This window comes from Nannospalax galili, unplaced genomic scaffold (assembly GCF_000622305.1).
Source record: "Nannospalax galili isolate Female #2095 unplaced genomic scaffold, S.galili_v1.0 scaffold402, whole genome shotgun sequence".
NCBI lineage: Eukaryota > Metazoa > Chordata > Mammalia > Rodentia > Spalacidae > Nannospalax > Nannospalax galili.
In genome coordinates, this window is record NW_008348875.1 from 3591926 (window position 1) to 3609504 (window position 17579).

General features: G+C 41.8%; 1 protein-coding gene across 1 annotated transcript in view; it reads right to left on the minus strand.

Moving 5' to 3' along the window:
• Positions 1 to 8889: 8889 nt before the first annotated feature.
• Positions 8890 to 17579, minus strand: part of Galc (galactosylceramidase) — a 64764-nt gene continuing 56074 nt past the window's right edge. The window contains exons 16-17 of the mRNA XM_029569876.1: positions 14030 to 14134; positions 8890 to 9631 (exon numbers count right to left, since the gene is read on the minus strand). Of these exons, the coding sequence (XP_029425736.1) occupies positions 9485 to 9631; positions 14030 to 14134 (252 nt within the window). The 3' untranslated portion in view covers positions 8890 to 9484. The remainder of the gene's footprint in view (positions 9632 to 14029; positions 14135 to 17579) is intronic.

Genomic DNA, 17579 nt, shown 5'->3' on the forward strand with positions numbered 1-17579 from the left:
AAGCGCCAATCCTTAGACCTCTCCCCCAACCCATTCAAACAGGTTCTCTGAGGTCAGACCCAGGTATCAGAATTTTAAGTCTCCTCAAATGCTCTTAATGTGTATGAGGGTTCACGGCAATTAGAACTATGGCAGGAAGGGGGGAAAAAAAACAAAACACTAAAGCTCCTTAAAGGAATATGGCATCTCTGTTAGGTACTCAGATATGAGCAGGCCTCAAAGTCATTGAGGATGGATCGCTCCCTCGTAGTCTGCAGTTTATAAAACCAGGAACTGAAACAGCAGGACTTTGATTACTGGCCAAAATGATGGGATCTGAGTCACATCTCCAGCCCTGCATGGAGCTATGAGATTCCAAAAAAAAATCCTAAGATTACTAGCAAAGACTTTCTGCTAAGGAATAAAATCACACTTTTGTCCCTTCCCTTAATCCAAATATACCTATCAATCACCAGGATAGCAAAACTCTCCTCAAGAAAGCCTTATGCTCCAGAGACTTTATAAAACAGTATTAAGTCTGCCTTAACGTGGATAGGTACAATGGCCACTCTGGCCACTGGCCACTCTCGGTTATGAGAGTGTTTCCCACCACAGTGGCCCATTTGATCACTGCCTACTCTAATCCTTGTAATTCCAGTTACACTGTAATAAACTCAGCCTACCTTCTATTCTGTGTTCTGTCTTTTCTGAATTCGTTCAATGGAGATCAGCATATTGAGGGGATATCAGGGTAAGATCCTGGTTACAAAGTCTAGATCATGTTCACTACTAAAAGACTTGAACTCCAGGCTAAGTCAAATCCATGAGTCCACTTAGGGCTCCACTTCAGACACAAAAGCTTGGATCTCCTGGATGTGAGATCTGGGATCACATGAGTATACCATCAAACACAGGGTTCTAAAACATTAGAAATAATTCAGGGAGATAAGTCATAAACAAAAAAGCCCACACATAATATCAAACTCCTCTCCTAAAGAGTGTTGGAAGCACAGAAGCTACAGATAGCCAGTTCCTGCAGGTCCCTGCCCTCCTACAGATAGCCAGTTCCTGCAGGTCCCTGCCCTCCTACAGATAGCCAGTTCCTGCAGGTCCCTGCCCTCCTACAGATAGCCAGTTCCTGCAGGTCCCTGCCCTCCTACAGATAGCCAGTTCCTGCAGGTCCCTGCCCTCCTACAGATAGCCAGTTCCTGCAGGTCCCTGCCCTCCTACAGATAGCCAGTTCCTGCAGGTCCCTGCCCTCCTACAGATAGCCAGTTCCTGCAGGTCCCTGCCCTCCTACAGATAGCCAGTTCCTGCAGGTCCCTGCCCTCCTACAGATAGCCAGTTCCTGCAGGTCCCTGCCCTCCTACAGATAGCCAGTTCCTGCAGGTCCCTGCCCTCCTACAGATAGCCAGTTCCTGCAGGTCCCTGCCCTCCTACAGATAGCCAGTTCCTGCAGGTCCCTGCCCTCCTACAGATAGCCAGTTCCTGCAGGTCCCTGCCCTCCTACAGATAGCCAGTTCCTGCAGGTCCCTGCCCTCCTACAGATAGCCAGTTCCTGCAGGTCCCTGCCCTCCTACAGATAGCCAGTTCCTGCAGGTCCCTGCCCTCCTACAGATAGCCAGTTCCTGCAGGTCCCTGCCCTCCTACAGATAGCCAGTTCCTGCAGGTCCCTGCCCTCCTACAGATAGCCAGTTCCTGCAGGTCCCTGCCCTCCTCTGCCACAGCACAGCCACCATTTCCTCTGCAAGATTTGGAACCACATAAATCAATCCAATCCTGGAAGATTCAACATCTCCCATGCATGGTCTAGGTGTGATAACACAATAGCACAGCTTTTTCACGTAGAATGTGTGGCTCAGAAGAAACACAACATCTAATCAAGGCAGAAACTTTACAGACTAACCCCATTTATTCCCCGCAAATGCTCGAGTACCTCTGGCTAAATTAACACATCAGCCTTTTCTTTTTTTTTTTTTTTTTTTCTCCTATTTTTTGCAAGAAAATTGACTTTTGCACTTAATAGCATGTTGACTAGTCAGGCTTTTAAAATTCCTTTATTTGTGCTGGGGAGTTAGTTCAGCCAATAAAATGCTTGCCATGCAAGTGTGAGAATCTGAACTCAGATCCCCAGCACCCATGTAAAAACCAGGTGCGGTAGTAGACACATGTAATCCCAGCACTGGGATAGGAGATAGGAGGATCCTTGGAGTTTGCTGGCAGGCCAGCCTAGATAATCAGTGAAGTCTAGTTTCAGTGAAAGATCTTGTCTGAAAAAAAATAAGGTAGAGAGTGATTGAGGAAGACACTTCATGCTGACTTCTGGCCCCCAAATGTGTGCACACATACTCCTCCTACCTAATCATTCCCCCAAGTTAATCTAAGAGTTGTTTTACCCATTTTGTATGATAAAAAATGGTAGTTCTCAAGCTTCTCTAGTAATCAAGTGAGGAGTCAGGCAGATTAGTCTAGGTGGCCGAACACACTGTGTTTCTCAAGTCAGGCATGCTGTGCATTTTGGTTCCAAACATTATCTGATTCATGGGGTTGTTTCAAGGTTGAAATGAGTTAATGCATTAAAAACTACTTAACACAGTGTCTGCCACCTTGTAAATACTTTACCTACCAACAGCTATTTGTTGCCTCTATATTAATTATCAAAGGCTATGCTAAATATTACAGATATAGCTGTGTATGAAATCTAACTTGATCCCTGTTTCCATGGAGCTTACAAACTAATTCTCAATAAATGCCTGATGATATTATTTCAAGATGCTAAGAATGGAAACAATCTATTCACTGCTAAAAATTGCGTGAGTCGTATAACAAGAATTTGCAATCTTTTTATTGAACATGCTGGTTCCCAAATGGCAGGGATTTGAAAAGTTTCACAAGCAGAAATAATGCAGCCCCCAAAAGGGCCAGTCAACTTTCTGACATTGATTAACCTTGAAGTAAGAGACTGTGGATGAGTAGATGAAGCCTGAGATGACCATCTTTCTGCTCCCAGAAGTCTTCCCAGTGCCCTGAACATCATAGACATCACACACCTCACTCCCCAGCTTCAGTTTACTCCTCTGAAAACTGAAATTGTGGTTCCAGATTGTTTTTATTTCCCTTCTTCCTTCCCTTTTTCTTTCACTTTCCATTCTTTCCTTTCTCTCTTTCTTCCTTCTTTTGTTCCTTCCTTCCTTTGAAGCAGATTTGGAGTTAAGGATAGGTTGTAACAGATTTTAAAGCTGTATTTTTATTATCTTTAATTACCTGTATGTGTCTGTGAGGGTGTGGTATGTGCATGTGAGTGCAGGTACCAGCAGAGGTCAGAGGCACTGGATCCCCTAGAGCTAAGAGTTACAGACAGCTGTGAGTTGTCCAATGTGGGTGCTGGGAACCAAACTCAGGTCCTCTGCAAGCTGCAGTAATTGCATGCTTTAACCCATGAACCATCTCTTCAGCCCCTTAAGACTGATTTTAAATTCTGGCATTAGGAAAGACAGAGGCACTTAGGAAAAAGACAGTTGTTCTAGTTTGTTTCTCCATTGCTGTGACAAAATACTCTGGCCAAAATCAAGTGGGGGGAGGAAAGAGTTTGTCTTACAACTCCTGGGTCACATTTCATCAGGGAGCCCAAGGCAGGAACTCCGGGCAGGAACCTAGAGGCAGGAGCTGGAACACAGGCCATGGAGGAACGCTTCTTACTGGCTTGCTCCCCTGGCCCATGCTCAGTCTGCTTTCTTATACAACATAGGCCCACCTGCCCAGGGGTGGCACTGCCCACAGTGGGCTGGGCCCTCCCACATCACTCAATAATCAAGAAAGTGTCCCACAGACACGACCTCAGGCCAGTCCAATGGAGGAAATTCCCCAGTCAAGGCTCCCTCAACCCAGGTGTGTCAAGTTGACACTAAAGCTAATCAGCACAATTGACCCCTTGTCAATTTGACAGACAAACACATCACTATTAAACTATAACCTTTCCATTTCTTGTCCCTGAGATATGATGTTAACATTCATATCACAACATAAGACAGTACAACCTTAAAAGCCAAACAGTCCTTAAAAAAATATCCAAACACTTAAAAGTTCAGTCTCTTTTAAAAGTCTCTTAACTGTGGGCTCCTGTAAAATCCAAAACAAGTACTGCCTTATTTCAAAGGGAAGAATCAGGCACACCTAAGTAAAACCTAAGTCCAGCAAAGTGGCTCAAGACTGGACATCTGGGATTCACTCACGATCTATTGGGCTCCAAAGGATTCCGGCAGCTCCACTTCTGTCTCTGCCGTCCACAGCACACAAGCTAGTCTCGCAGACCTAGGCCAGCTCCACTCCACACCTGCTGCTGCCCTTGATGGTCATCCCATGGTCCTGGCATCTCCAAAAAGCTGGGATCTCCACTGAAACTGAGGCTGCACTGTCATCAATGGTCTTTTTTGGCCTCTCAGGATGCAATGCCTCAGATTCCATGACCCCTTCAATCCTGGGGTCTTCACTGCAACTGAAGCTGCACTCTCACCAATCGCCTTTCCTGGCCTCTAAGGGTACAAAGCCTCAGCTGCTCTCTGTGACCCCTTCATACTTTCAGCACCAGAACCATGCAGGAAACTTGCACATTATCAAGTCCTGCTTTCAGCTTGAGATGGAGGCTCTAGCCCACTCTGTACCACAGTTTTTGTCCTGACCCTGAGGAAATACCACCCAGAAGATTTCTCCACATCGATGCTGGTCTCTTGTTATTTACAGCTGGTTTTTCAGCCCCAGCTAACCAGCATCAATTGTCCCAGTAAAGGAAAGGTTTTACTTCAGGTTCTGGTCTCTTCTTAATCACAGCTGATTCTTCAGCCCCAGCCAACCAGAACCCACAGATTCTCAATTCAAAATATCACATGAACAGACCTGATAGTCTCTGCTTCCCTTTGAAGTTTCATAAGCCAGGCCACCATTGCCTATGACTCTTTCAGCATAACTGCTCCAAGCTCCACAGGAACAAACTCTGAGCATTCAATGGCTTTTCCAGCACAAAGTTCCAAATGCTTCCACAATCCTCCAACATCAGGTCTGTCACAGCAGTGACCCACTCTCTGGTGCCAATTTCTGTTCTAGTTTGTTTCTCCATTGCTGTGACAAGATACTCTGACCAATACCAACTGGGGGAGGAAAGCATTTATTTGGCTTATATTCCTGGGTATTACAGTTCATCAGGTAGCCCAAGGTAGGAACTCAAGGCAAGAACCTGGAAGCAGGAGCTGGAGCACAGCCCATGGAGGAATGCTGCTTACCGGCTTGCTCCCCTGGCCCATGCTCAGCCTGCTTTCTTAAACCACAAAGGCTTACCCACCCAGGGATTGGCAGCACTCACAGTGGGCTCGGCCCTCCCACATCACTCATTAATCAAAAAGATGCCCCACAGATGTGGTCACAGGCCAGTCCAATGGGGAAAATTCCCCAATTGAGATTCCCTCAACCCAGGTGTGTCAAGTTGACACTAAAGTGGGCACGGACTTCTCAGGACAGATTTTCTTGAGAAGTATTATTTCTAAGGTCTAGGAACTGAATTCCCTGAGTGGGGGGCACCTGTATTAACGATTCTATAGGGCTGACGGTCTGATTAGAACTCCTATAACTATGGAGAGCTGGAATGTTGCAGGTCTAGAGTCAAATTATCTTGGTAATCTTTAGCTCTCTTACTAGTCATTGCCAAGCTCTATGTTTGACCTGACATCCTAGTGACAGTCTGGTAAAATTCTTTTGGGAATGTATTAATAGAACCCCACTTTCTTCCACCCACCCAAAGGCCAAGTATGTCATCAGCATCTGAGGCCTGTAGTCAAGACTTCCCTACTGCAACCCTCCTACCTCATGTTCCTACCAATGTATTTTTTAAAGTACCTTGATTTGTGACTTTATTTCTTCTGTTACTATAAGAATATTGTAAAAATGCTACCATGGTATTTGGGATAACCTAAACCTTTGCTCCTGAGCCATGGTCACGCTTATTTGGTTGACTCCAGAATAAACTCATTCCTTCTGAGGTGAGCAGCTGTGTTTATGCATCAAGAAATCAATGCTTACTTTAATACTTCAGTAATTTTAGGTGTTCAGATTGTTTTGTTTTGTTGTGTTTACTCCAGAAAACAGTTTTCTGCTTGCCAACATGAAACATACATAATACCGCAGCAAACCTCTCACTGCAGTGAGAGCTGAACTTCAGCCTTGTGAGAAAGACTTCTTCCAAATCTACTTTGTCCTTGGTACTCTACCCCAGCCAAGGAAGCAGCTGATCTCTATAGCTTTTCTTGCTTTTTTTTTTTTTTTTTAAAAAAAAAAAAAGGGTTGGGGCTAGAGAGATGGCTCAGTGGCTAAAAGCACTGGCTGCTCTTGCAGAAAACCCAGGTTTTGTTCCCAGCGCCCATATATCAGCTAACAACCATCTATAACTCCAGCTCCAGGGGCTCTGACGCCCTCTTCCGACCTCCAGGAACATTGCACGACATGGATACACTTACATGCAGGCAATACACTCACATATAAAATAATGTATTTCTTAAGGGGGGGGGAGTGAGACAGAGTTTTACCAATCTAGCACAGGTTGGCCTTGAATTCAACATCCTCCTGCCTCAGCCTCTTCAGTGTTGGGACTGCAATCATGGCCCACTAGGCCTCACTGATTCTTGAATTCTTTAGAGTTCTCTTTATCTCTTAGCAGTCCATCCCATGTGGCTAGTTATCATCTTTTATGTTAATTTTTCTGGTGTGGTTTCTCTGCTCTCGTACTTGGCTAGACCCTGACTGGAACAACTTACGATTTCTAAGATTTGAGAAGCTCACAAATTGTTTCAGAAAATAAAGGAAGAGAGTAAATTTCCCAAATAATTGTAGAAGGGATATAATCACTCTGTTCCCCAAACCAGACAAAGATAGTATAGTAAAATAAAGGTAGAGCAATATTGTACATAGGCATAGTTGCAAATGCCCTTACTCAAAGGCAAGTGAAATTCACCAACCTATAAACAAGGTGATGAACCCCACTTAGAAAGGACACATCATCTCAGGATTGTAAAGCTACTTTAACATCTGAACAATGTGATACACAACGTAAACAGATAAAAGACAAAAAACCTGTAATTACCTCATTAGCTATAGAAAGAACATTTAACCTCCAATTCTTATCCATAATAAAAATCTCAGAAAGCTAGAAACAGAAGGAAATTTTCCCTAGATAAAGGGATCTTTAAAAATAAATAAACAAAATACCCTAGAATATCATATTAATAGTTTAAGACACTCTTCCTAAGATCAGAAACAAGTGAAAAAATAGGCTTTTCATACCTCCCAACATTGTACTTGAAAGTTCCAGCCAGTAAAGAAAGGCAAACATACTCCGGAAATAAAGCACATATTGGAAAAGAGGAAGTAAAATCATCTGTAGTCACGGATGATCTAATTACATATGTAGAAAATCTCTATATATTTCAGATAGAATATGAAGTCCTGGCAAGAATGTTCCAGTTGGAACTTCAACACTGAGATAGCAATATAACATCAGACCATCCTTTTGGGAAGGGTTGGCAGTTTCTGATAAAGATAAACATATCTTTAGCATAAGAGCTAATAACGTCTCTCCTCAACATTAACCCAGAAGAAATAAAAACACACTCCCCTATGTCTGAGGACACTGACTTGACACAGTGGGCCTTAATATCCAGAACAGAGTACATGGGTTCCAGTGGGGTGCTATGGGACAGTGCTGGTGGGGATGGGGCTATGAAGAGGATTCAGATTGCTTGAAATATTCTGTATGAAATACAATAAATTTAATAAAAACAAATTTTGAAAAACCACTCCCTTCACAAAGATTTGGTACTGCAAAAACTGGAAGAATGAAAACCAAGTTGTGGTATATCCATACAAGGAATACTCTACAGAAATAAGATCAAAAAACCCGTGCACACACATGACAAATCTCACAGCATTATTCTGACGGAAAGAAACAATTCAAAGAGCATATAACATGTCATTTTCGTGTACTGAGAAGAAATGAAAGCTAAGTTTTAGCAACAGAAATATCAATCATTTTCTGAAATAAGGAGAGGAACTGACTGAACAAGTATAAGAGACAATTTTCTGGGATGACAGGAATATTCACTACCTTGACTGGAGTGTTGGTCACGTGGGGGCATGTTGGTTACATTTATCAAAACTCATTAAACCATACATTTAAAATGGAATTATTCTATTGTATGCAAATATTATCTTTATGTTAGTTTTTTAAAATATTTAAAATCTAAACTGGAAATCACTTAGACTGGGTTTTGATATTACATTTTTCTTTTTTATATGATTTACTCTATTAATAAGCCTCAAGTATTCAAAAGTAATACAAAACCTCATCGTAGCTTAGACTGCTAAAAATCCTTCAGTAGAATTAGTTCAATGAGTAAGTTTCTAGTCATAAAGAATTTCGGAATTTACCCACATGAAAAATCAATTTGCTTCTAGGAATTACATTAATGCTTAGATATAAATCCTACTAGTGAGAAACACGCCTACCTAAATTTTTATATAAACACTGAGAACACAGTAAGTGCACGTATCCATATAAGGCATTGGGAGATGGTCCAAGTCTACAAGCTAATAAAGGGCTAGGTGTCCCCCTCCTGCCACACATAAAGAGATGAAAGCACGCTTCACTCTGCTGCCAGGGCCACCCGTGAGGACATGCTGCCATGGGCACACTGGAATGGCAGGAAAACTGCCACAGCTGTCTCTAAACTCACTCACAGCGGTTACACTGGGTGTTTTCTTCAGCCATCTGAGAAAATGTCCTCAGAGAGTAAGAGGGTAAGGAGGCTCTCAAAGGTAATAAGATTCAAAAGTTGGAATTAAAATAATTAAAGAAAGCAAACAATCTGGTAATTCTGATGATACTTTATTATTGCAAAAATAGCTTTGGAGTTAGTTTATTAATGAGGTATTTTTCAAATCATCCCTCTACCATATCACAATTCAAAAGCATCATTTTGATGACGGGGCAGAAAGAGCAGAGGACTTGTCAGAGTATAAGGGTGGCGTGTTGACGTTTTCTTCAGCTTCCTCGTAAGGCAGCATCATCTTCTGAAGAGGCCTCAACTCTCTTAGACACATGGTCAGCACTGTAAATCCACCTCTGTGATTATCAAGTTACAGCCACCTGCATGGTCACTTGCAAATGATATGAAGAGCTATCTTAGTATCAGCAGCAAGGCGTCAAGGTCCAAACCACCCAAATACTCCCAAAGGCCGGAGCTGATGAACAGTCTGGATGTTAGGGGATGCATAGGTAATGCTAAAGACTACCTGCATCCTCTGGATTAGTTCTAAGAAAATCTTTCCCAGACTCAAGCAAAACCCTATTTACTCTTCATTATTTTTAGCCTCAAAGGCTCCTATACTGGTCCATCAAACCCAGAACTGGCTCTGTACCACAGCAAAAATAAATCCAAATAATGTTCTTGATGCTATGTGAGTACTAGCGTGTGGCTTCCACGTGAAAGTTGTCAAACTGTGCAAATTCAAAGGTGTACGTTCCAATCGCAGCCCAGCCAAACGCTGGGTATTTCACAAGGACATTTTCCCACAGGGGCTTGCCGTTCAACATGCCAGAGGAGAAATAACCCTGGAGGAGAGAGAAACACAGCCCTTGAAAACATGAAAGTGGCCCTCTGAGGTCTGCTTCTTAGCAACGTAGCTTACCCACTTAGTGCAGCAAATGCCTGTCTCACTCCAGACTGACAGTGTAAACACAATTCTGAAATGCTTCAAAATTTTCCTGGAAGAATGGATAGGAAGCACCTACGGAAGGAGGTCTCCAAACATGCCATAACTCAACATTTCCTGATGCGCCACCAAAACCCAAAATTCATGTTTTTAGAACAGTATAAAGTTTTAGACAAAAGTCCATTAAAATAAAAAGATGCAAAATATGGCATTTGAATACACAGGTGTTCTGGCTAAACAGGCAGCAGCTCTCCAGAGATGACCAGGTTGGTGCCCTAAAGCCCGCTGCTACCTCATTCTTTACTTAAGGTCTCTAAAAAGGACTCTTCACCCAGCCAGAAGGGGAGGAATTAGCCTTATTATTACTGTTTTGTTCCTCTGTAGAGAATGCTACCACAAAGTCACATGGAATGTCTGCATTGAAGTTAGAAGAGCAGTAACCATCAGTTAAACGGAAAATGGGTCAGGTAAGGTGGGGGAAGAAGGACAACATCATAAGGTGTGATTTACTGCCCACTTTACTGCCCACTGACAGAGAAAGAGAAAATCACATCTTTCTCAGAAAGTCACCATTACACTTTTCAGTGTCTGGCACACAGTAACTATTCAATGTCATCTTTTATTGCCACCGTAGTGCACTATGAACATATACTCAAACCACACTGATTATAGCTAGCCATGTAAAACTAGCTACTTTCAAAAGTTAAAAAGCTGGAGAGTCAAAGCATTAGGCCCAAACCCAATGCAAATCTTTCTCTCCTGAAATTATAGTGTAATGCTCTTTAATTTGGTTCTTTCATTTTATGGATGGAGACACTGAGGTTTAGCAAGATTAAAATTCAGGTCACAGATTTACCAGCAGGGCTGGGACTTGACTCCAAGTCACCCAATTCCAAATATGAAGCCACATTCCTCTTATTGCACATCGGTACAGTGGTCTTCGGCTCTCAAAGTGCTTACTGGACATTCTTTGCCACTCCCAGGACAGTGAATGTTAACACTGAACCAAGGGACTCACATACACAAACCATATTAAACATAAAACCTCCAACAGTGCCTCCATGAACACTCCTCAGCCCTCACTCCCCAGTTCAGACATCGAGGCTTCCCTAATGCTTCCTACACGAGGACAGGTCTGCCCTTGCCTCTGCACCCACCATGTGATCTGCTCACATTGTTCTCCCTTATTCTGATCTAAGCCTAAGCTTCACCCACTCAGCATGGTCTTCTCTAGTTAGAAGTACAGTTGGGGAGCTATTTTATCTCATTATCCTAAATTTCTTCATAATTTTACCTTCATTAACTCATCGCCAAATTACTGTCTTAGAACTAGGATCAGCAAACCATGGCTCTCAGGCCAGCCACCTATTTTTGAAGTAATATTTTACTGAAATTCAGGCCCACCACTTCATGTACATCTTGCTTATGGCTGCTTTCTCACTACAGCAGTAGAGCAGAGTGGGTGCAGCACGGACCACAAAACACGACTAGAGAGCATGGCCAGTCTAGAAGGAACTCATTGATTTTCTAAGCCAGAAAAAGCCAGAGCGCTTAACTGATTTGCCAACAGTCTTGAAAACTAGTTAGTGTCAGAAATGGAGGTAGGAACAAACCATGTAATGCTTCTCTCTTACTTGTTGTGTATGAGTTTGTGTATGTTCTAGACAAGGAGGTCTAGAACACACTTGCCACAAACGCACAAGTCATCTTTATCCTTCCTACTAAATTCCTAATACTAAGCAGCATTTGGCAAATGATACTTGCTGTATAAACAAACATAGCCCAAATAGCACCAACAGCTTCCAGATTCCAAATGATAGCTAATGTGAGGGTTTTATCTTTTCACATTGGCTGATTCGTTAATTCTTCTCCACACAGGTCAGGTGCCTTTACCCCCTAGTACTGCTGCTGTAGCTAAAATGATAGACTCTGAAGTCTGTTATGCTCCATTTGTAAGTAGAGAATTAAAATGGGCTGCTTGGACGATGGTACTTGAGAGGCTACTTTAGTTGGGTAATTAGAGAAAGACTGGAAAAAGTATGTGGCCCAAAGTCAACATTCAGGGTGAAGCACAATGTCCACAGTTGGTGGAGCAAGAATTAATGGGAGCAGGGACAAGACGTCAAAACCCCTATTTCAGTAAAAAGAGCTAATCCTACAAAATTTTAAAAATCACATTATATTAAAAACATGTGAGAAGAAACAGCTAAAGTAGGAGTGGCTTGTCCAAGACAGAACAGACTATGCAAGCTCTTAAGTGGAGAGAAAAGTTGGGGGAAAGGAAACAGACAAGGAACTGGAGTGAAGCAGGTGCTACTTCAGGAAGGAAGTCTGAAGCAAGTGAGGAAGTAAGCCACACAAAGATTTTAGAAAGCTAACAAAAAGTGTGGTATTGAAAGTCATAAACAGAGAAATATGGAGAATAAAGTTCAGAGATAAGCTGATGCAAATGTGCTGGCTGTCATGTCAAAAGGACAGCCTGTTTACATAAGGTCTCAAAGGACAGGCCACAGTAAATGACAGCTCGTGCTTACTTTTCAAAAAAACATTACCTTAGGCACTTCCCCTTTCAATTCACAAATAAATTCCAGATGGAACAAAGACTTAAACCTAAAAATAAATCCCAAATGTTATATGTGAGGGAAAAATGAGAAAAGGGGGTCTGCTTAAGTAAAGCGCAAAAAGCAGGAGGAAAGTTGAATTGCTCGGAACGTCAAAGTTTTCAACTTTTATTCATTAAAAACGTTAATAAAAAATTAAAATACATGCCAAAAAAAGAAAATATTTGTGAGCTATAGACAGCAGGTTACTATTCAAATATATAGTAATTCACACCAATCGATCAAATAAAAACAGTACAGTAAATGAGAGCAGAATGTGAAAAAGAAACAGGAAAATAGACCTTGCAAATAATGAATAAATATTAGAAGACATGCAACCTCTCTGTCAATGAAATACGAATCATATGAATTAGTTTGGGGAAAAAATCTAAAATTAACAATAGCAAATATTACACTTTAGCTAACAATATGGCAGAAAATATGTCAAAATTTGAAATGCAATTCTTCTTAACCCTTGTCTTCATAAACACTGGATACCACACACACAGAAAGTATGTTTGGGATCGCTCCATCAGAGAACAATCAGAACAAAGCGAGGCCCATCAAGAAAAGTGTGGTCAAATAAACTAGGCCACATTCCAACCAGATCCTCAACACTGTGAATGCTTTAAAAATTACAATTGTCATTTTCAGTGGCTGGGTGGGAAACAAAGAACAAATTCAAAAGTTCTTGAATCTCATTTTTAATTTACATCAACAGTCTAACCGAAATTATGAAAGGATCATTTTGGAAGAGAGCAACGCATTACAAAACAAACTTCTACAGAGCGTCCTTTGGGAGCACTGTCAGTCAGAAACTTGTGGTCAACCAAGGGTGCTGAGGACGACTTTTAGATTTCCTCACACTACTATTACACTGGTATTGTCTATTTTTAGATTTCCTTACACTACTATTACAGTGGTATTGTGTATTTTTAGATTTCCTTACACTACTATTACAGTGGTATTGTGTATTTTTAGATTTCTTTACACTACTATTACACTGGTATTATCTACTTTAGATTTCCTTGCACTATTACACTAATATCTTCTCAAAAAATTTTGAAGAAAAAATTGAGAAAATTGTGTTTATAGTTAAAACCAAAATTATTCTAAACTATCAGAAAAAGTTTTTTGTGACTTTACTTATAACCATATGTTCCAATTATAATCTTGACTCAAGTATACTGAAATTATATTTCAATTATTGACTTTACCAATTACTCCTCAGTTAAAAGACCAAAACAGGGGCTGCAGAGATGGCTCAGTGGTTAGGAGGACTGACTGCTCCTGTAGAGGACCTGGGTTCGATTCCCAGCACCCACATGATGGCTATGAACCATCCTTAACTCCAGTTCCAGGGGAATCCTAAGCCCTCTTCTGACCTCTGCAGCATTGCACGACACGGGTACACTCACATACATGCAGGCAATATACTCATACACATAAAATAAAAATAATTTTAAAAAAGACCAAAACAAAGTTCAAACAAATAGTAGCCTACAAAAGTCCAGTGCTGGTTACCATTTGATTACTCTGATGCCTACCTTCATGCTATGAATGAAGAGTTCACTGGTTTCCATGGCAGACTCTCTCTTTTCATCACTTATCATATCCTTCCATTTGTTTTGTAACAGAAAATTCTAGAAAGCTGCACAAACACTTTATCTCTGCTCATTCTGAGCAGCAATACTTACCTTAATTACTAAGGTGAGTGTATACCATCTTTTTGCTGTAATGTCAGCACGTCCTGAAGTATATGTGGTCCACCCACCTGTAACAGAAAGAATATCTAAACTGACCTATTTTAGAAATGGAAATAAAAGAATCATAAAACTCAGGGGGGGGGGTTCTCAGATGGCATCTGTATGTGGTAAAACCAGCCTCAATAAAGAACGACATAGTTTCATTTCCAAATCTACAATTGGTTTAAAATGAAGATCCCTCATTCAGCCATACATCACATAACATCATACATCACATCCACACAATCACTGGGATCCTGCTCTAAGTCATAGAGCATATGAGAGCTTGCAACAGAGTTAATGAGATACAGTTAAAAACTAACTACAGTATGATGCATCAGCTCCTGTGGTCCACATATACGTTTAGACCTGGTTGGACTGAACAGGGAAGACAAGGAGTAGTCTAAGACCACCTAATATTTCCAGCCAGTAGAACTGCTTACATAAAAAGAGCAGCAATTTTGGACAGAGGAGGTAAGGAGAAGCTCACTTCTGCATTTACTGCATTTGAATGCCTGAGACAAGCCTGGGACGAGACACCAAGCAGTAAGCTAAACATCAGGGCTGAAGACTCAGATTTAAATTCCGAGTTCCAGTTCAACTACTAGCTAGCTTTGGGGAATTTGGGCAAATCAATTAACTGTTCTGGCTACCTGTTTGGGAGCAGAAAAACAGTGAGGTACCCACTAGATGGATATCCTTACCATCTAATACCTAGCTATCTTATTTTATTTACAGAGCTGAAGCACAGAGCAACAAAATATAAAACAGACATTTTTTTAAAATCATTGCAGGAGGGAAGTCTAGAGACTGAGAGTCAAGAGAAGTCACCACCGACAAGGTCTCACATCAATAAACAGAGCAAACTGACACCAAAGTGCAATTCAATGCCAACATGTTCCAGGCACCTATTCTGCAGTAAATGCTGTGCAACATAGAGCAAGTGCTGTTACGACAAAATATGAATGAAGAAACTCAAGCTGCTTCTAAGTGTTAAGTCAATTAGGAAGTGGAGATCCTCCACTAGGTGGGTCAAACCCTTTCCTCGAGCCCATGAGCACAGTAGCAACTCTTCCAGTGCCTATGTTGTCTTCTAGAACGTTCTTCTTCCTGCTTCATGCCAGTCTTCATAGGCCTCATCCTCACAGCCAACCCACCCCAAAATGCCCTACAAAGCTTTGTTCTGAGAGTTTCTCATTTGCTGAGCTGCCCATCTCCACACAATAAATAACTATGATCTTCAATTGCTTGGTATTTGCCTACACATGTTGAATTTCTACCCAACTAGACACATAAACACCTTGAAGAAGAGTTCTTTATTGCTCCTAGAACACAGGAATTTGTAGGCCATTATAAAATGTCACTTACCTAGGTCAGCCTTCAGGTGACAGAGGGATTTGCTAAGTCTTAGCTGGTAGCAAGGGTGGGCTTCAAGAAATCTTCACTGATGGCAGGTTTAAGTTTCACGTGCCTGACCTCAGTCAGTGTAGCGGCTCTGATCTCAGCAGACTGCCAAAGAGTGCTGAGTTCCAGCCTCCCTCTGGCCTCCCTCTGGCCTCCCTTTGGCCTCCCTCTGGCCTCCCTTTGGCCTCCCTCTGGCAGACGGCCTAAGAACACAAGGGACTGCCTGAGAGCCCCCGGACCCTGCCTCCACATGGTGATGAGCTTCCCCTAATTGTGCCATACCCATCCCCCTACCTGGGATTTCATGAGGCCCCTCTCAAGGCCCCAGGGAAGATCTGTCTTTGGTAAGCTAATGCTGAGATACTAGCAGACAGCCTAAGAACACAAGGGACTGCCTGAGAGCCCCCGGACCCTGCCTCCACATGTTGATGAGCTTCCCCTAATTGTGCCATACCCATCCCCCTACCTGGGATTTCATGAGGCCCCTCTCAAGGCCCCAGGACAGATCTGGCTTTGATAGGCTAAGGCTGAGATCCTAGAAGACAGCCTGAGAGGGTGGGTTTCAACCTCCATTGGTGTAGCAGCTCTGATCTCAGCAGACCACCAGAGAGTGCAGAGTTCTGGCCTCCTTCTGGCATAGGGGCTGAGAATGCAGGGCACTGCCTGAAAGCGCCCAGATCCTGCTTCCACATGGTGAAGGAAGCCAGAGTGTACCTGACTGGAACCTGAATCAGGCTTCTGTGGGTAGACCTGAATACCTGATCTGAAGCCAACAGTTCCCTCCAAATTAAACCTGAGGGAACCTGAACCCTGTATCAATCAGCTTCACATAACCAACAAAGAAAGGATATAGGCACCCCAATAATACAAACAGAAGCACACTTCAACTTAATTCTCATATCAAAATCATAAACAAAAGGAATTGATATGCCAAAATTACAGCGAAAGAATAATAAAATGGAAAGCCAAAACACTATGTCCCTACCAAACTCCACCAATCCTGTAGAAGAGTTCTACAAGGAGAACTCCCTAGAGATAACCCAGGACACCAGATTTAAAAGAACAATCATAAACATGATCAAGGAATTCAACAAATGTAAAGAACACAGGAACAAACAAATCAAAGAACTAAAAGAAGATAGAGATAAACTTCTGAATGAATTCACAAAGAGATAGAAACATTGAAGAAAACTCAGGCAGAAATGAAGAAGGAAGTGCAAAACTCAATAAGCCAACTTGAAGACAGGAGAAAGCCTCACCAATAGGATGAACGAAACGGGAAACAGAGAATCAAGACTGGAGGATAAAGTTGAAGAATTGGACCACTCAAGCAAAGATTATGAAAAAAATTAAAAACACAGGAGTGGAATATGCAAGAGATGTGGGACACCATGAAAAGACCAAATCTATGAATCATAGGAAAAGAGGGAGGAGAAGAATTTCAGGTTAATGGTATTGACCAAATCTTAACCAGGATTGTAGAAGAGAATTTCCTGAAATTAAGGAACGACATCCCCATACAAATACAGGACCAAATAGAACACCAAATAGGATCAGAAAAGAAATGCCCCATGATATATCATAGCAAAAATAGTAAATGTACAGAACAAAGAGAATACTGAAAGCAGTGAAAGAAAATCAACAAGTCACATACAAAGAAACACATACAAAGGAAAGCCCATCAGAATACAGCTGACTTATCAATGCAAACTGTGACAGAAGAGCCTGGACCAAGCAAGGTATTTCCAGTTCTACATAACAATAGATGCCAGCCAGAAAAAAATGTCTATTATAGCTGAGGGGGAAAGAAAAATCTTCCATGACACAAATAGCCCTTTCAATACATGTATTCTTTCAATACATGTCCACAAAACCAGGCCTTCAAAGAATACTTGAAATGATACAGAGAGTAGAGAGAGAAACAACCACACCCCAGGGGCAACGAAAGAAAATAAATAAAGGTATAATCTAGGAAACAATTAGACAGAGAACACAAACAGCCATTAAAATGATGACAACCAATATACATCTTTCAACAATAACCTTAAATATCAATGGATTGAACTCCCCAGTCAAAAGACACAGACTAAGTGAATGG